The sequence below is a fragment of the Struthio camelus genome, chromosome 7 (assembly GCF_040807025.1).
Source record: "Struthio camelus isolate bStrCam1 chromosome 7, bStrCam1.hap1, whole genome shotgun sequence".
NCBI lineage: Eukaryota > Metazoa > Chordata > Aves > Struthioniformes > Struthionidae > Struthio > Struthio camelus.
The window spans coordinates 17,574,684-17,590,202 of record NC_090948.1 but is presented as its reverse complement, the minus strand read 5'-3'; the positions used below and the strand labels follow the sequence as shown (position 1 = coordinate 17,590,202).

Below are 15,519 nucleotides of genomic sequence, written 5' to 3'. Positions count from 1 at the left end.
TTCTCAAAAGAGGTGATGACACTTTCATAAGTGTCAGAGTGAAAACGTGTATCTTCTATTATTAATTATGTGAAGATTCTGACTTGCTCTGATTTGTTTTTCAGTCAAAAATATAAAAAGCCCTTCTTGCTTCATAATAAATGGCCTGTTCCTGTTATTCCTAAGAGGATGGTGCCATCTAACATTTTCTTGAGTAACTAGAACGCAAGAGCAGCTAAACTGGATCAGATGAAAGATCCACCTAACATATAGTCTTGTCTTCAGTAGCGGCCCCTAGTAGAGGCTTTGGAAATGGTGCAAGTGTAGAGTGGTAATTCTTGTGGTAGGTGCTCCCATCCTCCATGTTTCTATGGTTCAGAGACAACCATCACGTGTCTGTGGTTTAGAGACTTCTCGAGTTTGAGGTTGCATCAGTGCAACTCTGCTTAATAGCCTTTCGTGGCTATTCTTTCATGACTGTATTAATTACCTTATAAAACAATTAATAATTTTGCATTCACAAAGTCTGGTGGCAATGAGTTCCAAAGTTAAATTATGTGTTCTGAGAAATAGTGTTCCTTTTGTCTATTTTATATCTGCTGCCAGACAACTTTATTAGGCTTCCCTAGCTGTCGGGATTTATTACTACTCCTTTTACTATTTTTTTCTTGAAGCAGTTCTACTGACACTGCAATCTGACAGCGCCTCAAACTTATTCCTATAAGGCGAGAACTTCCCCAAGCTCCTCCTTTTCAGAAGCACCAATGCAAAAGATCCATTTAACTTTTCTGCTATCGCACTTTTTTTTCCTTTACATGTCTTTTTACATTCTTTCACCCTTGTGATCCTTTCCAGTTCTTCAACAGGTTTGCTACTTTCTGGTTCAAGCGCCCTAGTCACCATCACCGCGCAGGTCATGTGGCACTATTACTATACTGATGGTCAGCGTTTACAGCCATGCTAATTTTGTTACTTCATATGGTGTGTATATCTCACTGGCTTTATCTACTGCTATTATGGCAACACACTCTCAACCTCCAATGCATACAGTAGACCATAGAGGTGACATAAGCGTACTAATCGGAACACCATTTCTGCTCTAAGGATTAAAAAGACCCTGAATCTATTTTCACATTTCCTGTTAACATCCTGCAAATTATGCATAGGAGTTTCCTGTTAACATCCTGCAAATTATGCCGACCTGATCTCTTGTCCAGAGAGGTTTGCTGCCTGCCAGGGGCTCGAATAAGAGATGTCGTGGAAAGACTGCCAAGGCTTGTCCACGCGTCAGACTACTACCCTCTGCTGATCTTCCATGTGGGTGCTAATGACACGAAAGGCAAACTGGAAACCATCAAACGGGACTTCAGAGCTCTGGGAATGGTGGTGAAGGGTCTGGGAGCCCAGGCTGTTTTCTCCTCAATCTTGCCTGTGAGGGGAAAGGACAGGAGGAGGAGTAGACAAGTTTTCCAAGTTAACAGCTGGCTGTGCCGCTGGTGTTGGCAACAGGGCTTTGGTTTCTATGATCATGGGACCCTGTTTGAAGATCAACAGCTGATGGGGAGCGATGGGATCCACCTTACCAAGCGGGGCACGTGTGTCTTTGCCAACAGATTGGCCAGCCTGGTACGGAGGGCTTTAAACTAGGCAAGATGGGGGAAGGGGAGTGGTATAGTGGCAGGGGAGTCAGTAAAACACCGCTCAAGTCAGGATGCCTCCAGCGGGTGCATACAACCAGGGGAGACAGCATGGGACATGGCTATGGAGGATCCTCTTGCACCCCTCCTGGGAAGCCTGCGTGCTTGACTGGCTCTCTGAAATGCCTGTATACAAATGCACACAGCATGGGGAATAAGCAGGAAGAGTTAGAGATCTGTGTGTGGTCGCAGGGCCTTGATCTCATTGCAGTGACAGAGACATGGTGGGATAGTTCACAGGACTGGGATGCTGTCATGGATGGCTATGTGCTTTTTACGAAAGACAGGCCAGGAAGGCGAGGTGGTGGAGTTGCTCTTTATGTGAGGGAGCAACTAGAATGTATGGAGCTCTGCCTCGGGGTGGAGGAAGAGCAAGTTGAGAGCCTATGGGTAAGGATTAAAGGGCAGGGTAACATGGGTGACACTGTTGTGGGGATCTACTACAGGCCACCTGACCAGGAGGAAGTCATCGATGAGGCCTTCTACAGACAGCTGGAAGTAGCCTCACGATCACAGGCCCTGGTTCTCATGGGAGACTTCAACCACCCTGACATCTGTTGGGAAGACAGCACAGCTAGGCACAAACAGTCAAAGAGGTTCCTGCAAAGCATTGATGATAATTTCTTGACCCAGGTGGTGGAGACGCCAACGAGGAAAGGTGCAATGCTAGACCTTGTACTAATGAACAAAGAAGGTCTAGTTGGAGAGGTGAAGGTTGGAGGCAGCCTTGGCTGCAGTGACCATGAGATGGTGGAGTTCAGGATCCTACGAGGAGGGAGCAGGGCAATGAGTAGGATTGCAACGCTGGACTTCAGGAGAGCTGACTTTGGCCTCTTGAGGGACCTACTTAGGGGAATCTCCTGGGGTAGGGCCCTAGAAGGAAGAGGGGTCCAAGAAAGCTGGTTAATATTCAAGCGTCACTTCCTCCAGGCTCAGGATCAGTGCATCCCTCTGAGGAAGAAGTCCAGCAAAGCGGGCAGGAGATCTGCATGGATGAGCAAGGAAGTCCTGGCAAAACTCCAGCAGAAGAAGGAAGTGTACAGAATGTGGAAAAGGGGACAGGCCACTTGGGAGGAATACAGGGATGTTGTCAGAGCGTGCAGGGATGCGACAAGGAAGGCTAAGGCCCAGTTGGAATTAAATCTGGCAAGGGACGTCAAGGACAACAAGAAGGCCTTCTTCAAATACATCAATAGCAAAAGGAAGACTAGGGAAAACGCGGGCCCGCTGCTGAATGGGGCGGGTGCCCTGGTGACAAAGGATACAGAGAAGGCAGAGTTATTGAATGCTGCCTTTGCTTCCATCTTCACTGCTAAGGCCAGTCCTGAGGAATTCCAGACCTTGGAGACAAGAGAGGAAGTCTGGGGAAAGGAAGACTCTCCCTTGGTTGAGGAGGATCAGGTTAGAGATCTTGCCCCTCTACTCAGCCCTGGTGAGGCCTCACCTGGAGTACTGAGTCCACTTCTGGGCTCCCCAGTACAAGAGAGACATGGCACTCCTGGAGAGAGTCCAGCGGAGGGCTAGACTCCCTGATTAGAGGGCTGGAGCACCTCTCCTAGGAAGAAAGACTGCAAGAGCTGGGCCTGTTCAGCCTGGAGAAGAGAAGACTGAGAGGGGATCTCATCAACGTGTACAAGTATCTGAAGGGGGAGTGTCAAGAGGATGAGGCCAGCCTCTTCTCCGTGGTGCCCAGCAGCAGGACAAGAGGCAATGGGCAGAAACTGAACCACAGGAAGTTCCATCTGAACCTGAGAAAAAACTTCTTCACTGTGAGGGTGACAGAGCATTGGAACAGGTTGCCCAGAGAGGTCTGGTTGAGGAAGCCCCTGAACTACAACTGGGTAGAGGCTTTTAGAGGGAAGCAACAGATTTGTTTCTCCTGTCTTATATTATTTTCTAGACATCTGCTTTCTCTGAGCACAGTGAGAGACAGCGATAAACTGAATGGTTCTTTGATTTGGCCTACTACAGCTACTTTCATATTCCTATATTTATTGATAACCTGAAAGTGAATGTAACCAATCTCCAAAATACAGACAGTTTTATGAAATATGACAGAAGGTCCTAGTAGCAGATATAACCTAATACAGAATGTGTTGTGGTGGGACTCTTCTAAGTGATAGTAATACTTGCTTTAAGTTTGCAAAATGATTTACTTACAGAGGTCTGATCATTTTTGCACCTTTCCATCTCAGGCTTCATTCCACAGACTTCTTTTTTCTTCTATCTTCTTCCAGGAACATGATGCTTTCATAGCTATAGAAAACAAATCTTCTGTTTGGCTAGTGCCATATGGTCTTGGAAAGTCCTGATTCTTAAACATCTGCTCTTTTAAAGTAAAATTGGGCACATTTTCAGCTTAATGAATGCGATATATTTGTAGCATCAGTTGAAACTAGAGAGTGTATCCTGCAGGAAGGTGCTAGAATCCTTAATTTTTCAAGTATCAAATCCTTGTCAGAATGGGTGGAAAAATATCTTAATAAATTAAAAAGATACCCATGAAATAAGATGAAGTAATTAAAACCTGTGACCTTAATCCTGATTTATAACCAGGCATATCAAAGTGTTGTATAAATATTACTTAAGTCTCACAAAACCTAATGAATATAATATCTGTTTTACAGATGGATGGAAGACATGCGCTGTGAATAGGATATACGTTAAAAATCCCTGTTCTTACTTCTGTATTTTAGATAACAGACTATAAAAGCTTATGAGAAATTAAGCCTGTTTTAGTTTAGTTTTCATGTGCGTGTATATTTACTTTTTCTAAGCTGTGCTCATTTTGTTGAAACCTGTGGCTGTAGCAGGAGGATGTATTCGTAACTAATTCTCACAGAGCAACTTACTGCAATTTAATTAAGTTGGTTCTCCAGTTTATGGTTAGGAAAAGGTTTTGTATTCTAGAAGGAATGGGTATTGTCTCTGTTAATGATATCTGTGATGTATTACTTGTTGTGTACACAGCTATCTATTTGTGTAAACATCTATTCATTCGATTCAGCACTTCTTTAGACAAACATATGGTTCATCATGCATACTTACAATTCTGTGTCTGACTTAATAAATTCACATAGATTTGAGTCTCTCTCTGAGCAAATAACTTCTGCGATGCTTGCAAGGACTGGCACATCTGCAATCGAGATTTGAAAATCACAGAACAGGATGCAATTTTTCACCAGGAGCACAGCCAAAGGACTTGGTCCAAAGCCTGATGAAAGCACCAGCCATCGAAATATATCTTTATAGACTTCCTTTCATGATTTCCCCCCCTACCCCCAAATTAACTTGACATTTCTGTTACCTGATGGAGAAAGGTACAGTCTTTCTCAAATAGTTTCAGCGATTGCTGTGCAAACATACTATTCTTTGTAGCTGCTTGTCAGCAGCACATAAGTGCCAGCTACAAAATGACTTTAATTTAACTGACAAGAATCCACTCCAGAGCACTGTAACACATTTAAACAAAGCAGTTTAAAAACACACAGAGAACAAAATATACCTCTGTTAAGTGCCCCATACACACATTTTGAATTATTTTTATATGTATGAAGAGATTTCTCATTTGCACTGGAAAACATTATTCCAAATAAACACTAAAAATATGCCATGACAGCAATGCTTTAGTTGATATTTTAGACATGTATGAAGAAATTCATGAGTACAGATCATTTTTGTGCTATGCCATACAAAATGTTAATGTTCTGTTTGTGTTATGCTCCCCCATTTGCACCTGGTCCACAGAAGATCATACAGTTCTTAGAGACACTAATATCCACAGATCTCAGGGGATTAGATGTTACTGAAGAATAGACCAGAAATATGTCTGCACCTTTAGAACTGTTTAAAAATGAATATCAATTTTCTGTTAAATTAATATTATGCAATGGGTTAAAAAGGAGAGAGAAATAACTACAGCTTCATTTAATAAATTGTCATTTTATAGGACTCTGAAGCATTCTGAGCATTTCTTATAAAACATATATCCCTGATGAGAGACTTCTGCCTGAAAACGTAGCAAGTGAAGTGACGGTCAAAAAACCCTGACATAAGAAGACACAGTAAAAACGGTGCAGATTATGAAATTATGGACATTCTGAAACCTATTCACAGCAGGCACATAAATCAAGTTTTCAAACAAAGATACCTTAGTAATTGTGAGACCTGAGTGCCAGCAGCTGTTTTACCTGGCCTGAACAACCAGGGAGAAATTCTCCCAGCAGTGGAATATCTACATAGCAGTAGGCCCAGTCCACTTAACACCTGGAAGCCACAACTTTTATTTTGTCTGTGTATTTCCATTTGAGGATTAACTGGAAAATTTTTCTTTCTCTTGTCTTGTGAAGGCAAGTTTCCATGGGCTTCTGTAGGAGCGCGTAACCTGTAAGATCCCAGTGTGCTTTCTAGAACCGGGAGGCAAGCGTGGCTCCTACGCGCACGTGCGATGTTCCCGGAGCGTGCTTTCCGGCCTGTGTGCCCTGGCTTCCCTGTACCAGAACGGAAAGGAGTTGTGGTACAGCTGTGTGTTGCTGCTACTGGGCACTCCAGGAGCCAAGGCACCAGGACACATGGAGCACATCCCTCCTGCAGTTTAGATGCAGCCTACAGACCTAACAATGCTCGCACAGATAGCCTGATATTGCAGGGAGCTCTGCATTAGGTTCAATGTCTCGGTCCTTATCTTTATGGCTTTGTGGTTTACACCCAGAAAAACTAGAAGTTTGACTTAAAAATCTAGGAAGAAGGCAAGAAAGATCTAACTGCTCTGTCTCCAAGCAACTCGTTGCAGTGAAGCTCAGGCCTTAGTCTTCTCCAAGAAGGAAGAGCTAGAATAAGAGCTGCTCTCCACTGAAGGACAAATGCTCCAAGCGCAGAAGGCAGGTTGGAAGACTTTTTTTTGTTTGACTCTCCTTCTGTAATATAAATACATATAAACAGAAACTGAGACAACAACAGGAAATAATACCAAAATGAAACACTCTTACAAACTTTTGTTCCCCTGGGGAGGGAAAGAGCGTACAAACAACCCAAGACAGATGTGAGGATGCTGGATTTTTTTTTTTCCCTCAACGTGGTTTTGAAAGGAGCTTCTCAAGTAATAATCCTAAGCATTCAATAAGAAATCATATAGAAAAGAACAGAGGATATACAGTTTCCTGCTTGTACAACTGCATTTCACTGCCAGTTTTGTACTGGATGGTTATACACAGATGCTGCAAGAATTTGGCCCTCAAACTGGTTGACTGCCAGCTGTAACAACTGAAGGATTAGATCAGCTTCTGTACAGTGCCATAATATGAACAATGGCTGTTGTAATACCATATCTTAGAGATTCTTCCATGTGTTCATTTTTCTTGAATGATGAATGTAAATATTAAAATACTGTGATATTTTTAAACTTGGCTTTAGAATACTGGAGTGACTCTGTGGGAAAATCATTTGTCCCTGGCTGTGTAACAATCACTTTCCACCAGTCAAAACTCTGGCTACGATCTGTTTCTAATTAATCAGGAAGACAAGACAGGGTGAGTCTTGTGCTGAGACAATGTCATACATAGTGGACTCGCTGTAAAGCACGCCAGACAAGAATACGCTTAGCGCTCTGAAAGGCGTGTTCTGATTATCAGATTAACGCTCAAATTTTAAATTCTTTTGAGAAACAAAACAGAGCGAATAATTTGAATAGTCTGAAAATCTGTAACACAAAATAGTAACACTTAGGCTAAACCAGAATATTTAACATTTCACCATAAAATCGTATAATTCTTCCAGAATCCCTGCAGAAAATCCCTGCAGGAAATCCCTGCAGGAAATTCAGAAAAGAATCTAGTTTCTCATAAAGACTAGATCTTTGAATATTCAACATTTCAATACCTTTTCCACCTGACAGAGTTGAAAGTTTTTGCAGTTTACAGAGTAAAAATGTGGTACTCCAAAAGACAATGGAAATGGAAGAATTAAAAAAAAATTCATAAAAACAGATCGTATTTTTTGGCCAGCACTAGTTCTTAGTTGCTGGATAGGGCTCCCTCGCAAACCTTACTAACACAGATGGTTCAGCTAAAGTAAAGGGAAAGTATTCATCTATCAGCTATGTGCAGGGGCAGATCATAGGAGAGAAAAAAAATGATTTACTTTAGAAGATGGGAGTAATGGAAAGTCTATCCATGTTCGCTCTTCTTTGCTCTTGTTCCTTTTTTTCCTGATGTGAGGAGCACTGCAGTGAGTGCTGCATGTCATTGCTCTCTGGGATGCTGGAAATAGAATAGGAATTGCTCCAGCAACAGGGCTCAGAAATGATAGTCAGTGAGTGTGTTTGTGAGAGGGGAGTTATGTCTGTTTATTATTCTGTCTTCTTTTGAAAAAGACCAGAACTGTCCTATAATCTCTTAAAATTAATCTCTTTTCAAGCTCTTTCTAGAAAAGGATTTCTGATTTTATTGCAAATATGAACAGAATTGAACAGTGTACTGTTTCTGTACTTAAAAGAAAATAATGATAGGTTATTTCCAGATGAGTAAAGTGGTGAAATAACCTGTAGGCTTGTTTAAGTTCTCTTCACACTATAGCCCAGCAGTCTCACATAGAGCGATATTCTAAGTTGGTTGAAGGGTTGAAGTTACATTGCAGACGAAAAATCACAGATGAAGGGAAGACCTACAGGTTGTTTTGGATACCCATTGACAGCCAGGGATTTCAGTGGGCTTTTATTTATGATGCAGTTCTCGTGAGTGGGTGGGCTCTGTGGGCACACTCTCCCCGTGCTGAGATTTGACTTGATAATCTGGCTCTAGAAGTAAAAAAAAATATTAGCTATCGGAAACGTAATCCAATAAAGACCTTACTTTTTTCTCTAACCTTCCATCTGTACCGTATATCTGGGTCTGTGCCAGGGCTCTATCCTTTTCCTCCCTCCCTGTAAGAACTGCTTCCTTGTCAGCAAAATTCACACACAAAAAAACCTTAAAGGATTCGTTAAGGCAAGATTTCTTGTAACTGATTTGGACGCATGAACAGTATAAACATCTCAGTGATGGCAGTCTGATCTTTTTGACTCTGTTTTGGTCTACAGTGTTACTCTACTTTGTCCAAATTTAAATTGTATGTTCTTTGGGGATATGAATTTCTGTGGAAATCCTGGTTCCAATGAATACAAAGGTTGTTTTGCACTAAAGGGCTTTACCACATACCCCTCTGCCTGTGATGCAAGGCACCTACCATGCCTTTGTGGGCTATAAAAGTGTGAAGAATAATAATAATAACTCACAGGAAAAAGTAGTTGTAACTGAAAAGGGTGACTAAAACTGTAATAAAGTCTGCTGAGGCTAAGCTAAATAGCATGCGTTATTTCTCAGCAGGGACTACTCTTGTGACATGCCCCGATTAAAGGATACTAGAGCAAAGAAAGCTTATTGTGGATACCTGGGCTTGCTGCGGTTGTAAGACAAGGACAAAAGGTTTTGGTACATTTACTGAGAGTGAAAAAACAAATCAGAGGGACAACTAGGCAGCTTACAGCAAGCAGTCTCAGCTCTGACTGCGAATCACCAGTGGTCTGGGAAGTACTACCTGGAGGTTATCGAAAATATTTTGGTCTCTTGGAGCTGGCTTTTTGGGATTCATCTGCCAGTCTGAATCAAAATAGAGCGAAGGTAGAGGGAATATATGGCCAGTGGTGCGATTGTGGCTGTTCGTAGGGCAGTGAGCAATGTGCAATGCCACGGCAGCAGCTGGGGCAACAGCAACCTCACAGGCAGACCAGCAGGGCCACGGGGTCGCTGTACGTTTGCCACATCTCAATAGCATTTCTCTTTAAACTAATATCATAAAGTAACAAAACCCTATTCCAAGGCAAAACATATCACCTTTATGTCAGAGAATGTGCTTTATACACACTTGCAAAAATATTTATACGGTTGCTGCAATAAAATACAAATCTAACAAACTTTTTTCTTAATTTTAAGGTAACAGTTTTCGTGTAATTACATTGGCTTCTGATCAATATGTAATTGTATTAATCGACACTGGATATAGAATCCATACTGAAGGTGAAGCCTTCATATACAGAAGCACAATCTATCCTTTTTTGAATGAAGGTATAATAGGAACTTACAATTTCATTGTAAATATACTACATATTGCTACCAGAAACTTGATGTAAGCTTAATAAGAAAATAAGGTTTACACCAAGTTGTTTCATTTAAAATATCTCCATCTAGTGATTGGAAACACTGCAAACAAGCTGGACATATGCTAACCTTAATGGACAGATTGGGATGCTCTTGTTTCCATTTCTAAAGTAGAAAGATAGCACGGAAAGGACTTTAGTCAAACAAAAAAGCTGGGAACCATTCGTCTTTTTACGGACAACTCTGTTGCCCCTTTCTCTTCTAAGGACCTTCTGACCCCATGCAACAATTACCTCTGCCCCTATGCTTCATAAGCATATTTCAGATTAGATAAAGATATGCTAACTCAGCTGCATCACAGTTTATAAGCTAAACCACAGATTCACCGTAATTGAAGCACATATCGTGTATTTTGACAAATCTAACTTCTTTTAATATACTATTTATTTTAAAATTCCTGGAGGATGAACATATATTAAACAGGCAGCTATCCAAACAGTCAACAAGGATGTGAAAATGCAACACCAATGAAACAGCAACCCCACAGAACTAATTCTGCCAAATATGCTGCAGGAATAGTATGAAGGTGTAATGCTATATACAAAGTTCACTATGTAAATTTTGCTGTAATTTCTTCAGGAGCTGAGCTGGGCACCCACAGCTGGAACTTAGGTATATGGGTAGCCAGCCCTCAAACAGCATTAACAGACAGGGCTGGGTTCCCCTCCCCTGGATGGATTTATTACATTCATTACTTTATCTGTTAAAGGAACCGACCTGAGGAAGAAAAACAATCCCGAACATAAGAGGGTGGACTGAAGATTGAGAAATTTCTTTCTATTCTTAGCTTTATTGTACATTTTCTGTGCTCCCAAGGGCATAAAGGAAGAGCAGCAGCTCTGCTGCCCAGGTGTATGTTCTTGCACAGTAACAAATACAAGGTGATATGAGGTACAGTTCATTCACACTGATAGCTCTCCTTTCCATCTATGTTCTTAACCATGTTACTGTGTAAAATAACTTGTTGATGACTGTGGTTGCCAATGCTGGTAGGTTTATTCCAGATCTTATGGACTTACAGTCACTTATCAACGTAAGAACAAGTTTATCCAAATCCTTTGAAACTACCTTATCTTTAAAATTTCTCTGTGGTATAATTAAAAACAGATTTTTGGGGGGTAAACTCATTGTGCTGTGACAGTAATACTCTTATATCTGATAATCTGCTGTTTATGTAAAGAGAAAAGGGGATTTCTTGCTTATTTTTATCCTGCTCTTTAAGGTAGAAATAAAAGTAATCATTTTTAGGAGTTTCGAATTTACTCACTGAAGCCCAAAGACATTCTATGATATGCTATCACATGCTGTCTTTAAAGTAGAGAAAACCTACAGGCGATTCTAAAATATTCCCAGTAAAATATTTTTAACAAATTGCTAGTGATTTGTTGATAAGGAAAAAAAAAAATCTGAAATTGTTCTGAAATTAAGTAGTCGTGACTATTATAAACTGAAATCACTTTTCAGAGTGGATCATCTGTACATATCCTTGAACACTGCATAATGAATATTTAAGCAAAACAAATTGTAAATAAAATTTTCAATCTGTTTGTAGTTTTGCATCTGCGATAGTCCAACAAAAAGGGGAGGGGAGGGTGACCTAACCCCTCAAATCCTCCTTACATGCACACAACAATAAATTGCTTCAAGACTGGTCTCTGAGCTAGATTCCACCAAGCGCTTTGTAACTAGACAGTAACCTTGCATTGTTCACAGAGCATCTATTGTGTACTCATTCCAATGAAAGCTGTGTGGTGATGCCATGTGAAAAACCCACAGACTAATGGGATAATTTCATGTTACTAGTAAATGAAATGATGTCACAAACAATTAATATCCAAAGAACCTAAAGCCTTCAAAATACTGGTCATTTAGGAAAAGAAGATTAGGCAGTTCTGCTGAACTTTCATGAATTCTCACTCATGATAATGACTAGATACTAAAGAGGAAAACCTGAAGCTCTAAGTTATTTCATGAGGATCTTGCACCAATAAAACATGCTGCAGTATTCATGTCTAATCACAAAGGAGAAAATGTGTTAAATCTATGGATGTGTAGTCTCTGGGAGAATATTCTTGACCCACATCCCTCTACCTCCTGATGCAGGCTGCCTGGATTTCCCAGTCCTCCAGCAAATGTCTCTGCATTATTGCGCAACGTTTGGAAATTCCAAAGGCTAAATCCAAGGAGTTAATGTGAAACGTTACCTTAATGATACAGCTGAGCAGATCCAAGAAATGGAATGATTTCATATCTTTCAAGTTGAAACAGAAAGGCACATGTGTCTCCCCTAGCTGCTCGAGTATAAAGCTTTTACATCGGTTATACACGAATGGTTACCCAAATGCTACTTCTCAGTGTCTGTTAAGGTTGAAAAAATGCCTCACAGCCTTAATTTCTTCACTGAGTGCACTGGTGGGTTAATTAGCATTTGGAGACCAACACACTCATTTAGCAGTGGAATACTATTGGGCATTTGGGGTAAAAAAAAAATAATAATTAAATAAAGAAAATAACCCCCCCCCTCACTATTATTCATTTTAGCACAGAGTCAAAGAAGGACATAGAATTTGAGTGCATAAGCAAGTTAAGCAATATTCCTACCACTTTTAATAAAATTAGGTAAAGGCAGATGCAAGACAAGTGTTTCAGAACCGGTGAGATTCATGGTACTATAACTCATAATCAATGCATTTGTGTGCACAGGAATTAAAAAGAGATAAACTGAGGTATATGAAGGGTTCCCTTGAGAACATTTCATATTAAGTGGTGCATTTTGGAAATAAATTCAGAGTAAGTCATGCATGCAAGTCTTTGGGGCATGCAAAAAGCTTTACAGCACGGCTCTCTGCATGCCGAGCGCTGCATGTCGGTGAAAAGGGTGCTAAGCCTATCTATGGAAGAAAAGTCTTATTATGCCACAGTTTCCTCAGTTGTCTTTAGATACAATCAGTAAGTGCTTCTCACTTGCCTAACCTAGTCTTGGACTCTTATGAAGTTAGTTACTATGAATATTTCCTTTTCTAGCACAGAAAGGAAAAGTTCTGTAATCATCACTCGTGGCCACCGAGCCTCAGTTTCTGCAGAAGAGATACAGAAACGGTGAGCAGGCAGGAACCGGACTGCGCAAAGTGATTGCATGCACTCTGTTCTCCTTCCCGTTTCCTCAGTTTTCCTAATCTTACTTTAAAGAGTCCATATGGTCTGTTCAGCACTGTGCTGTAAGGTGCTGGTGGGGGATCAGAGCTAGTACCTTTTGGGAAGACTGGAACAAGGCTCTGAGGACCCACCTCCAAGTGGGGTAATCAAGGAAGAACACCAGGAGCTGATGGCACAGAAGCCACATCTCTCTGTGGTATAATCTGGAAATATGGTAAGCTAGGGGCAATAGTCTGCTACAGAAATAAGAAAATCTAGAATATCCTTCTATATGCGAAAGTCATGACTTTTTTAGCTCCCAGATCACAAAAGCCAGATAGGGCTATAGTTTAGCAAATAGTTACCCAAAGTTTATGTGATTAATTAGATTTTTTCACAGGTTATTAATTGAAAATATGTAAGAGTGTTCTCATAAATCTACAAGGTTATGCACGATCAAGCATATTTTCCTTGGCATAGCCTATTTATATTACAGATGCGGAATAAAGCCTTTAGAGTCCTCCAGTTAAAAATGAAGGGATACGTTTAGCTTAGGAGTGAATAAAGATAAGTTAACAGGACAGGATAGAATAGTGCTTGCTTCCTCAAGGGTTGAATGCCTCAATATCATCATGTTTCCTCAGCAATTTCATAATAGTTATATATTGCCATATATATTAAAAAAACCTCAAAGCATTCAGACTAAATGGCCCCCTAGTGACGGTGCTTATATTAAAGCATGAAATCCTTAATTTCAGTTTCAATGTATAACTCTTTCTATCGCTGTAGATACTCTGTGAATAGCTGTACGTATAGAAACTGCTTATCATCTTTTGTAACTTGAAAAGCAAATTAAAAGCAGAGAAGAAAAGAAATCTCCTTTTCTACCAAGGCCAGTTAAATTTAATCTTCTCACATCACTATTGGTCATCTGAAAAACAACTAAATAGTAATTGATTATTTAGGCTTCTGTCTACCAGAAATATTTGATGACATCTGTTTGTTGCAGACATGTTTCAGACCTTAGCCTTAAAGTTTAAGCAAGAGCTTGTCCATTCACATTAACATACTCCTTCCACCTAGGTTAATTTGCTTAGAGGCTTGAGAGCCTGATGAAACTTTAATTGAAGTCAAACCAAGATTTTCATTAGCTCCATTGCAAATTCAGTCAGGCATTTAGCCTGCAAGTAATATGGAGCTAGACATCATCAGTCATATTTTTCTTTATATTACTGCTTACCACATTTCCTGTGACTATGGCCAACTTTTGAATGACTTGCGTGTGAAATATTTGAAAAGGTTGGAATATACAAAGCAGGACTATTGATATTTTCTGGAATGTTATTGAATTCAGCGGTTTTCGGTAAAGAGGATGATCTATAGTGACCCAGTAAATACAGACAATATTAAAAGATTATTTAAGCAAGATGCAGTGACCACTGTATGGGAACAATTTGGTCATTAACACCAAGATGGGCTTCAAAGCAAAATTTAAGTCCTTATCTCTGTACACAAGTCAAATGCATGCACACGACTGAGTAAGAACAACAGGACATAAATCAGCATCCCAAACCTTTCTTTAGGTAGACCTTGCTGAAAATCCACTGTTTCTGCTCAACTCCCAGTTCCTTATGTAATCTGCTGGACATCTGCCCACTTCTGATGCTTCCTACATTCAGTGACAGAACAGAAGAGGATTAAAAACTTATCTTTAATAGCTAATTGATATTTGGAAACTTCTTTCATGGAATATTGGAGGAAGCATACCCTGTACCTTACTTGGCAGAGGAGGAAAGGGGAACATGTGGCTGAAATTTAGTACTGCACTGGCCCCTCATTGACAGAAGAGCACCAAGTAGCCGTTTCAGTCCAAACATCCCAACCCATGCCACAGCACCAGTCTGACCTCAGACACAAGGGACAACCGAGCCGATGTAGTCATCTTCAGAAACAAGAATTACCCAGAGAAGCAAGGTAAAAGAAAAGCAATTTATAGGTCTAATAGCAAAACAATGCTATTGTATTTCTCAGGAAAAGCAAATTTTAGTTTCTTCTATCCGGTTGAAGAATTTACCAAATTAAATTCACATCTGTCTGTGCACAGCAAAGGACGAGACAGTACTCTTTGCCTCTATCCGGACTGTTTTCAGTCTGGAGTTGAGTACAGAGAGAATTAGGGATAGCATTCTTGGGAGTATTTCTCCTAACGGGATGGACTAGTTGACTAGTGCAGCACTTCTCCTGCCTAACAAGCTGTCTGAAGGGTAGTGTGCATCTCTCTCCAGACTGGCACCTACTAAGTGGGAATCAATCCCATACAATTCCTGCTCTTATTTTTTTGAGATCCTGTCAATTAAAACAATAACAACAAAATATTAAACCATCATGCATTCCAAATCAATATGGAAATGTGGAAGAAAATATTACCTGCTTCTGCAGCATGTCATTTGAAAGAAATAATACATGATCCAATAGCCAAGCAGTATAACCAAAATTATAAGCCAGTAAGATTGAAA

General features: G+C 40.4%; 1 protein-coding gene across 1 annotated transcript in view; it reads right to left on the bottom strand.

Annotated features, from left to right (window-relative positions):
- Positions 1-4,911: 4,911 nt before the first annotated feature.
- LOC104145964 (gamma-aminobutyric acid receptor subunit pi) overlaps positions 4,912-15,519 on the bottom strand; it is a 72,318-nt gene continuing 61,710 nt past the window's right edge. Inside the window, exons 12-13 of the mRNA XM_068949975.1 lie at positions 14,577-14,672; positions 4,912-6,592 (exon numbers count right to left, since the gene is read on the bottom strand). Of these exons, the coding sequence (XP_068806076.1) occupies positions 14,583-14,672 (90 nt within the window). The 3' untranslated portion in view covers positions 4,912-6,592; positions 14,577-14,582. The remainder of the gene's footprint in view (positions 6,593-14,576; positions 14,673-15,519) is intronic.